At 33.9% G+C, this 11,217-nt stretch overlaps 1 protein-coding gene across 1 annotated transcript in view; it reads right to left on the bottom strand.

Annotated features, from left to right (window-relative positions):
• Window positions 1-227: 227 nt before the first annotated feature.
• The window catches only part of LOC135201796 (mucin-2-like), a 38,535-nt gene continuing 27,545 nt past the window's right edge, over window positions 228-11,217 (bottom strand). The window contains exons 10-20 of the mRNA XM_064231062.1: window positions 10,456-10,515; window positions 9,290-9,397; window positions 8,382-8,450; window positions 7,974-8,078; window positions 7,507-7,647; window positions 4,668-4,763; window positions 3,885-3,953; window positions 3,268-3,375; window positions 2,552-2,580; window positions 1,638-1,733; window positions 228-737 (exon numbers count right to left, since the gene is read on the bottom strand). Of these exons, the coding sequence (XP_064087132.1) occupies window positions 693-737; window positions 1,638-1,733; window positions 2,552-2,580; window positions 3,268-3,375; window positions 3,885-3,953; window positions 4,668-4,763; window positions 7,507-7,647; window positions 7,974-8,078; window positions 8,382-8,450; window positions 9,290-9,397; window positions 10,456-10,515 (926 nt within the window). The 3' untranslated portion in view covers window positions 228-692. The remainder of the gene's footprint in view (window positions 738-1,637; window positions 1,734-2,551; window positions 2,581-3,267; window positions 3,376-3,884; window positions 3,954-4,667; window positions 4,764-7,506; window positions 7,648-7,973; window positions 8,079-8,381; window positions 8,451-9,289; window positions 9,398-10,455; window positions 10,516-11,217) is intronic.

The following is an 11,217-nucleotide window of genomic DNA, read 5'->3' as shown; positions in this document are numbered from 1 at the left end:
ATATACATATATACATACAAGTATATCTATATTATATATATATATCATATATATTATATATATATATATATATATATATACACAACTAAGTATTACCTAATTATGAAAGCTACTTTTTGCATCATAAAAAAAATCATTGAAATGATGAGCAACTTAGCCAGGGATGCAAAAAAATAGCTCTTACTTGTTAAGGCAAAACAGAACCAAAGAGAAATAAAAGCTAAAAAAAACATCCATAAAGTCTTTATTGAAATTTTGTGCATAAATAAATCCATGGTTACTATAACCACACTCTACATAAGTCAGGCTAACAGATGAATTTCCAATCATGCAAGAACCTTTTAACATGAAGAGCATAATATCTACTTTATCATGCAGTAAATGACAACATTGGATTATCATCTAGTACAAAAAAAATCAGTTGACTGGAAAAGCAAAAAAACAAAATAAATACTTGTCAACAAAATCTACTGTATCTAAAATTAACTTTACCTCAAAATTTTCTTAAAGCACTATTTTCTACACCTACACACACGACGCCAGAAGTGTCATTTAATCAGTCAGTTACATATTTGAGTGTATTTGTATGAAGACTGAATGTTGACATTAAATCTGTCGCGTGGAAGGCCCCATTGACTGAAAGTTTCAATCAACGAGTTTTAAGCTAAAGAGAAGAAAGATGCTGCTTCCCTTTAGATGATCTCGGCGCATCTTGCAATGATGCAAGGAGTGATTCCCTGCAAAATGAAAAAACAATTAGAATTAAATACATAATACGAAAAAAAGAATGGAATAAATCAGATGTTTCATATGAGAAAACTAAACCGACTCATAGTCGCAGTTTAATTTCGCCAGATGGACTGTAATGAATAATAAGCCATTGACATTTCAGAAAATGAATGATTACTCAATCAAGGCAGGGATGAAAACATGAACTGGTATATACACGCACTCATACAAACCCACGTAACATGCATTTGCACTTTTATCTTCTGATTAACTATGCTTTATTACTCCTGGGCTTACTGTACAAGAAAATCTCTAAAACAACTGTTCTCGAGTGCCTGAGCAACAATTGTTCTCGAGAGTCAGAACAACAACTGTTTTCGAGAGCCAGAGTAACAACTGTTCTCGAGAGCCAGAACAGCAACTGTTTTCGAGAGCCAGAGTAACAACTGTTCTCGAGAGCCAGAACAGCAACTGTTTTCGAGAGCCAGAGTAACAACTGTTCTCGAGAGCCAGAACAGCAACTGTTCTCGAGAGCCAGAACAGCAACTGTTCTCGAGAGCCAGAGTAACAACTGTTCTCGAGAGCCAGAACAGCAACTGTTCTCGAGAGCCAGAACAGCAACTGTTCTCGAGAGCCAGAACAGCAACTGTTTTCGAGAGCCAGAGTAACAACTGTTCTCGAGAGCCAGAACAGCAACTGTTTTCGAGAGCCAGAGTAACAACTGTTCTCGAGAGCCAGAGTAACAACTGTTCTCGAGAGCCAGAACAGCAACTGTTTTCGAGAGCCAGAGTAACAACTGTTCTCGAGAGCCAGAGCAACAACTGTTCTTGAGAGCTGGACAACAACTGTTCTTGAGTACCAGAACAAGAGCTGTTCAACAACTGTTCTCGAGTGACAGAGAAACTTACCGCGAAGGAAGTCTTGGGATAACAGTTGTTGAAGAAGCCCATGATGTGCTGCCGAATGTCAGGTCTGCCCACTTGGTTCAGGTGCCTCTCCATTACCTGAAAGACAAGAGGGGCGATTGTTAAGGGTGGTAAATAAGTGTAAGAATGTAGTGCATACTTGAATCCACAATGGATTCAGGACTCTCTCTCTCTCTCTCTTTTTCTACGTGCATATAAGCACACACACACACACTATAATATATATATATATATATATATATATATATATATATATATATATATATATACATACAAGATCCCCTTTCCTTGTCTCTCTTACTTAGAGAACACGCCACCCAGATTAACAAACTGTAACCCCGCCCCCTCTTTCTGTTTTTGTATGTAAAGGTCTGTCAGCTTCTATTATCTTCAGTGTGAATTTTAAAATGAAAAATGAACTACGAAAGTTCTGTTCCCCCCAGCTTTTCTACTCGTAGATTTTAAAGACATAGATACACACTATAAAGTAGATACACGTCAACCGTGCATTTGATGTCTAGGCCAGTCCCTTTCGACTCACCTGATTGGCTGTCAGTAAGCTAATCACAGGTCTAGAAACTCTCAGTCTCTCTCGAGAGATCACATGGGTAAGATCTATGTTCCACCTCTCCTGAGGGATACAGAGAGACAGAGTTTCCAGCCATGTGATTGGCATATCAACAGCCAATCAGGAGCGTCGTAAGGGACTGGCCTAGACATCAAATGCACGGTTGATGTGAATCTACTATACATACATACATATATATATATATATATATATATATATATTATATTATATATATATTCCATACTATATATATATACAGTATTATAAGTGAATTCAAGCATAACTAAAACCAAAAAGAGAGAAGAGGAATATAAAAGAAAATACTTACAGGTTTCATGCACTCCTTCAAAGTGAGTTCTACTCGTCGAATTCCATGGAAGAAAAGAAAAATAAATTAGAATTTAAAAGGGCAAATTCACTTTTGTTTATTTTTTAGTAAATCATTCTATTTCAGCTGTTCCAATAAAGAAAATAGAAATCTGATTTAGATTTGACTTACGTTATGTTTAACCAAGCATACATATGTGTAATTTAAACAGTGAATGCATGGTGTCATATTGCCGTTATTGGAAGTATAAGCAAATGAACGTACAGCCATGTATAGACATAACAATATATTTTACAACTCATATTTACAAGGAAGTATACTCTCTCTCTCTCTCTCTCTCTCTCTCTCGCTCTCTCTCTCTCTCTCTCTCTCTCTTCCTCTCATATATATATATATATATATATAGATATATATATATATATATATATATATATATAGTATAGGATATATATGAGTAGGTTTCCCTGTAAATATGAATATTGCTATGAGCGTGTATATGACTATGATGTTATTTGCCTTTCCTTCCAATACCTGCAATGTGACACCATGCATACAGTTTGATTTATACATATGCATACATATTCATGTTCGGGTGAATATAATTCAATTGGTGTTTATATATATAAACATATATATATACGTATATATATACGTATATATATATGTATATATATATATATATATATATATATATATATATATATTGCGCCACTCACCTGTGTTGGTACTGCATTCTTCCTGTGAGGAGGTGAAGCTCCTAGTGGGGCGAAGGAGGGTCTCGCACCTCTTGCAACTATCGGTGTTACAGGGGGGGCGGTCAGCTTCTGCAGAAAGGTCAAGTAATCTTTCATTATTTTTTTTTTTAAGGGGTGGAGGAGAGGATGGGATCAAGGGAAGGGGAAGGGAGGCTGGAGAATGGGATGGGGGGTAGGGGAAGGCTGCAGGGTAGTGAGGAGCATTACGGACAATGGGAAAGATTATAGATTGCTGAAGACTAAAATCGTTATAAAGTGATTAATGGTTATTACAGACAGACGGGCAAACGAGAGAGAGAGAGAGACAGACAGAGACAGAGACAGAGACAGAGAGGGAGAGTGGCTAACAGTATATTGCACAGTCCAGAACGCTGCCATCTTACTATCTTTTCATTCATTTACATGTTGCAATGTTCAGGACAAGTATGGACAGTTGCAAGCGTCTCACGGGCAGCTCAAGAATCAAAAACCCGTGCAGGCATAAGGCCACACTGATCTAAATAACAGCAAGGATCACGTGCATAATCGCCTCTGCTTGTACATAAAACAACAAACAAAGTCAATCCGCTTCCACGTACCTATCCTCTCTGTTAGATTCTTGCTAATGTTTTCGTAAGATGTGACGACCTGTGCACACTTCTCGGCCTCTGGAAATTATAAATTAGTGATACATTTTAATCATAGATTGTGTTTATCAATTATTATTCCACTATGATCATATTTTGATTGGCATTTTATCTTTTGGTACAAATTCACAATTGTCACAAAATAATGGCAACTGCCAATAATTAATTTTTATTACTTTCATGCCAATGCTCTGATTTGTAATTCCGTCTTTTGCTAAAAATTCATATAAATGTAAATTTTAATTTTAAGTTATCACTAAGCTTTCTTCCATATAATGTTAGCTTTCGTAAATCAGTATCAGTGTGGAAGTATAAACCAACAGTATACTGAGTGAATCAATAAAAAAATATGTGTACATGAATGAATAAATGTGTGTGTGTATATATAATAGTATATATATCTTATATATTCATATTCATCCAATGTTTTAAACTTGTTTATATTCCTCAAATCAAAACATACCTGTCCTGTGTACAGAGTGAATTTATAAATAAATATGTGTATATGAATGAATAAATGAATATATATATATATATATATATATATATATATAATATATATATATATATATATGTACAAATATATATACTTATATATACATATATACATATATATAAACAAACATATATATACATGCATATATATATATATATATATATATATATGTATATTTCTTATATATTCATATTTATCCACTTTTTATACTTATTTACATTCTTCAAATCGAAACCTACCTGTCCTGTTGGCGTTCTTGTTTTCACGCATCCGGAAGCATTCCTCGACCCTGTGGGGGCAGTTGGGAATGTCCATGAAGTCGCACACGGCAGTAACTGGAAATTGTAAGAAAGGTTAGTCAAGTTCAGTGCTCATTTAGTCGGGTTTAGGTCGTGTTAGGTTTATTCACTTCTTATAAGATAAATAAAAAATATAAACTCAACGGAAAGGAATGCTATCGTGTGATGGGAGTTGCTATAATAAGGTAGATCATAGTTCTGCTGAATGGTTTCAAACGAGGAATGACGAAATGGTTTGCACTTGTAATGAAAATAAGGCGAGGGAGAACTGTGTCAAAATGATAAGTCTTCTTCCAGAAGGGTCAAATAATACGAGCAGATTAATATATTTACATACATATCTATAATAAAAAGGAATAGATAATCAAAACAGCTACCATACCGAGGTACATTCTCAGACAAAGAAAAGTAAACATAAACACAAAATTAAAATTCCAAAAACATGACTTGATGTGTAACGACTTCGTGGACTAAAAATAGGGACACCGCATTTGTCACTGGGTTTCACCTGTAATTTAGGAGGCGGGGGTGGGTGGGTTGGGGGGTGGGGGAGTGGGTGTTGTGAAACAGTGGCTGGAAAAGACTCTCTCTCTCTCTCTCTCTCTCTCTCTCTCTCTCTCTCTCTCTCTCTCGTTCAACTGTGTTCGCACGTCGGCACACATTTTAGCACACTCTTAGAGTTATGTCAACTAAATGCCACAGTGTCTGTAGGGTTCGATGAGCTGCTGATGAGCCCTCTGGGTTGGTGCATGACGATTTCAATATTGTGGTTTACTGAACAAAAGGTTAGTCCAGTAATCAACGGTTAGAAATGTGCTTGTGGAGAAATTGCTTAAGGTTGAAACACGCTTCCATGTATTTCCATCAAACACCCACACACACACACACACACACATATATATATATATATATATATATATATATATATATATATATATATATATATTATGTATGTATATATATATATATATATATATATATATATATATATATATATATATATATATATATATAAATGCGCGCGTGTATGTTTTGCTGTACAAATATAAGTATTTATACAAACAAACTGTATATATATATATATATATATATATATATATATATATATATATATATATATATAACTGATAAATGAACAAAAAAAACCTTCACGAGTAGGTCCTTTCTCATTCTTAAATGTGACTAAAACGAAAATCAAAACGTACGTACTCGTACATGTAAGTATTAATGTATATATGTATGTATGTATGTATGTATGTATGTATGTATGTATGTATGTATGTGCCTGAGTTAAAAAAATGAATAAATAAAAAAGGTGCGAGAGGCAAAGACAGACAAAGAGAGAAAAAGCAGGCAACCGTAAATATGGGTACAAAAGAGCAGTGGCGTAACCATAACGGATTCATTCGGCGACCGTTACATCATGACTATCGCCACCACCAATCACCGCGATCGGTCATGCAGGCGGCTGGCTATCAGATCGACCACTTGCATGGGAGCAGTCATCTAACCTGACGATGCAATTGCATGGTCAAGCGATTTGCAACTGTCATTGCAGCATTATGGGGAAATGGATAGCACTGTGGTAATGTGGTACTGAACTCTTGATCTTCGAGAGCAAAAGAAAAATATATAAAAAGAATGGACGCTTTCAAGGGCGTTTATAAAAGTAGAATTACCGCTACCGAATTTCTCTTTGTCTAAGTTTGCTCAGAATAAATTGATGGTTACGATGTACGGTCATTTTGACTTTGGAATTTATATTTTTCAAGGTTTCTTTGCATGGAAAGTGTTCGGCGAGACTTGAGTGACTGCTTGAATGCTTTGAAGTGCGTTTAAAGCACGCGATTCATATGTGCATACACGCACGCTTGCACACACATTTAAATGTATATATATATATATATATATATATATATATATATATATATATATATATATATATATATATATATATATATATATATATATATACATAGATATAAAAGCCATACATATATATATATATATATATATATATATATAGATATATATATATATATATATATATATATATATATATATGTAGATATATATATATATATATATATATATATATATATATATATATATATATATATATATACGTATATATATACATATATATTACTTACTAGTACATGCGTGACTTTTAGGCTCACAACTATTACGTCACGAAATCACTTAATATACCGATTTCACTATACCTCGGGAATGACTTACACCGAAAGGGAGTTATAGTTTAAATCTATGCATCTTTTTTTATTTAGAAAAAGTGATAAACGGTCAACTTGACACTTCGGCTAACAGAAGAGATATACGTATGTCGGCAACGTCTCTGCTTTACATAATAATCCTGTCGAATTCAGGTTAAGCAACTGTAATCGATATCATAATAATATATATATATATATATATATATATATATATATATATATATATATATATATATATAAAGCGAAACCAGGCATTTCACGAGTGAAATTTCAGGCAGATAGCGAAACGTACATTTGATCCCCTAGGGGCTAGTACTAAACAATGTTTCGGTGTGTTTAGTACTAGTTCCTGTGAGGGTGGGGGGAATCCAATATCTGTCTGAAATTTCAGGCAGTTTGCGAAATGCTTGATTTCGGGATCTGCCTGTAATATATATATATATATATATATATATATATATATATATATATATATATACTTTTGTATTGGTATATATTTCTACCCATGAGAATCAAAGGATAATAACTCTAAGATCAAAACTTACTGTTTTCCTTTGAGTGTCCAGAAGTAGAATTACGTACAGTTGTGTTAAGCCCAGGTCTCAGGGTTGTAGTCGTAGTCGTAGTTGTGGTTGTGCTTGTGCTTGTGCCAGTGCGGACAGAGCTTTCCGTGGTGCCATTTTCGCCTGTAATAATAAGAATACCTTTTAGGTTCGGGTTTTAGTTATGAGGTTAACTGTCTTTCGAGATCCAAAAGGGACAGTAGGAAGATAGACAGATATTGTCAAACAAACATCGATGAACCCCGTAGCAGTGACAAGAGCATACCAAAATTCAGCAAGAAAATATCAACATTCAGCAAGAAAATATCAAACTTCAGCAAGAAAATATCAAATTTCAGTAAGGAAATATAAACCCAAAAGATCAAGATATTACGAAAATGAATCTACTAACAAATGAATAAATGTATGGATCAATATACCAGCTCACAGACAAAAATATGTATACTTACGCCTGTTGCCGGCAATGGTGGACCTGTCAGTTGTGGTAGTGGTGGTACTAGGCGTAGTTCCAGTGATGCCACTCACAGGGGCGGCTGTTGAAGTGGTTGTGTTTCCTGGAATAATCGGACAATAAGTCAATGGAGATTAACGCCACGATTTAGGAACATTTGGAATCATTAATCGATGTTGTTCTACCTATTTTGAGAAAACAAAAATTTATAGGACTCTCTCGAATAATGACATACCCGATTCTACACTGAGATGAAAGAACGAAGTAATCAAATATAATAACTGAAAATATCTTATTTGTTCTGAAGAGATGTAAAGTACCATTATTCCTATCTTTATATAGACTCAAGATTTCCAAGCCTTTCTGAATATCATATCCCCTGGGATTTGGGTCCTTTCCTCCTTACCTGTTGTTCCAGTGATGTTTGCCATGGCATCTGAGAATTTATCCAAGAATCTTGTGCATTCAGTCATCTCTGTTGGTTGGATGAAAGTAGACATATTTTAACTTTTCATGATGAAAATATAACTGGGAATTGGATTGAATTGAATATAATTTACGCCAAAGGCTAAGCAATGGGACCTATGAAGTCATTCAGCGCTGAAACAGAAATTGACAGTAAAAGGTTTGAAAGGTGAAACAGGAGGAAAACCTCAAAGCAGTTGCACTATGAATCAATTGTTACGAGAGGCTGGAAAGTAAGATGGAAGAAAGACGATGTGAATGGAGGTGCAGTGAAATGAATGAAAGTGGTTGCGGCTAGGGGCCGAAGGAACGCTGCAAAGAACCTCAAGTAATGCCTAAGTGCACCGCATGAGGTGGAAATGACTGGGAAAGCACTATATAAATGGACTTCAGCATTCAGATAATTACCACACAGATATCTGTAATCTTAGCGAATCAGTTTGGAATTTACAATTAAACTGGAGAAAGTAAGACTGTAAGAAGAATGTGATAATCGTAGAATGGCCACGAGTAAATACCTTTAACATTCAGACAATTACAACGAAAATACCTTTATAATATTAATATTGCTTTGGAAACTACAGTTAAACCCTAGATAAAAAGATCGTATGAAGGGAAATATAATCCGTAACATTGCATATTTAAATAACTTTTAACATTCAGGAAACTGTTACAGAAGTGTTGCAATTCCAAAGCCAAAGTGTTGAATTAGCGATTATGAAAGGCATAAAAATGTCTCTCCAGCAACAAAAATATAAAACATTCCCTCATGGTGACAAAGTCATGGAATGAAAGATGCAAAGATGTTTTAAAGTATATGAACAAAATCATTTCCTATAATCTATTCACCTCTGCTTGGTGTCCTTGGGACATTTGCGCCTGGCCCAACCATAACGAGGCACTCTTCGAATCGGTCCACGCAGTTGCGTTCGTCAGATGATCGGCACATGGTCTCCACTGGAAGGAGGAACACGCAGATCAGACGGGGCAAAAGCTAGGCCTAACTTAAACTCTTATGCACTTTTCGACTAACACTATCTTGTAGAGGGGAGGGTGCTATATTTAATGTTTCAATATTTACATAAGAAATACTGAATTGATGCAATAAATCAAGTTAAATAAAAGTTGGGGCTATGTCACAGTTCAAAAAAGTAAAAAAAAAAAAAAAGTTAAGCCTAATTTAAACTCGCATGGACTTTTCGACTAGCACTATCTTGTAAAGGGGTAGGGTGTGATGTTCAATGTAACAATATTCATAAAAGAAACCCTGAATGTCCGCAATAAATCAAGTTAACTCAAAGTTGGGGCTATGTTACAGTTGAAAAAAAAAGAAAAAAAAAGCTAGGCCTAACTGAAATCAGTATGCATTTTTCGACTAGCATTATCTTTTAAAGGGGTAGGTGTGATATTATTTTAACAATTACTATATGAAAAATACTGAATTTCCACGATAAATCAAGTTAAATAAGTTCAGGCTATGTCGCAGTAAAAAAGAAAAAAAAAGCTAGGCCTAACTGAAATATACGATCTGTAAAAGGGTAGGTTGCAATATTTAATATTACAATATTCATGTCAGAAATACTGACTTACACAATAAATCATGTTTAATAAAAGTTGGGGCTATGTCACAGTTCAAAAAAAAAAAAACAAAAAAAAAAATTTCAATGCTACATTGCGGTGACAATACCACGGCCCATTCAGAAAGTTTCAAAAGTTTCAAAGACAACGTTGAGGTTACTATAACATGACTTGAGATGAAATTCATCGGCATGACATCTATGACCTCAGATTAGCAATGAAATACATTATCTGTATATCATATTCTTTGTAGGGACACAAGATATGTATAGATCCAGACACATAGTATAAACAAATCTACTAAGTCCACTGTATAGTTGTCGAGTGAAAAACTAGGATATCTTTTTATCAATATAGCTAACCTTGATATTATCATGGAAGTTATTTAAGTAAAATACTAGAAAATAAGCAAAAATACGAAATAATACTAGACTTACTCTGAGCCCTTGTAATGGCCGGTGTCGTGGTTGTTGTAGTGTTAGACTCTTCAGTTGTTTCTAGAATAACGTTTAGGTAGATCAGAAACAGCAACTATAACAATGATCTGTCATGATCGTATTTAACAACGACCAAAGTAAGTTAGGAAATAGCGTAACACCCAAATCTCTTTCGGCAGTTTTACTTTTATTTTTTCTATTGCTGTAGTATACTTAGAAAAATAAAAAAAAAAAAAAAAAAAGCTTTAGACTCGTTACAACCAGTGTTGTATACAGAGTTTCAGGGAAGTTACTGGCACTGCTGTGAATTCGTCAATGCTACGAAATCTTTATAGATGACTCTATATATATACTAAATTATAAATATATATATATTAATATATATATAATTTATATATATATATATATTTTAAAAATATAATATAATATATATATATAATATATTTTTAAATAAATATAAAAATTATTTATTTTTATATTTAATTATATATATTTCAGGGTACTCTACTATTGTTATTTAAATCTAAAGAATATCTAAAATTGAGATTTAGTTTTATTTTATTCTTTTGATGGGCTGGGTGTTAGTTAATTCTTTTAACTAAAAGAAAATATCAGGCTAAAAAGAAAATATCGAGCTAAAATTAAAATATCAAGCTAAAAATAAAATGTCAAGCTAAAAAGAAAATTACAAGCTAAAAAGAGAACACCAAGCTACACCCTCCTTCATAACTATATCGTAACCTTCCGTGACTCTAAGTTTTC

This window comes from Macrobrachium nipponense, chromosome 28 (genome assembly GCF_015104395.2).
Source record: "Macrobrachium nipponense isolate FS-2020 chromosome 28, ASM1510439v2, whole genome shotgun sequence".
Classification (NCBI taxonomy): Eukaryota; Metazoa; Arthropoda; class Malacostraca; order Decapoda; family Palaemonidae; genus Macrobrachium; species Macrobrachium nipponense.
The sequence above is the reverse complement of the archived record's forward strand: the minus strand, read 5'-3'. Positions and strand labels throughout refer to the sequence as shown.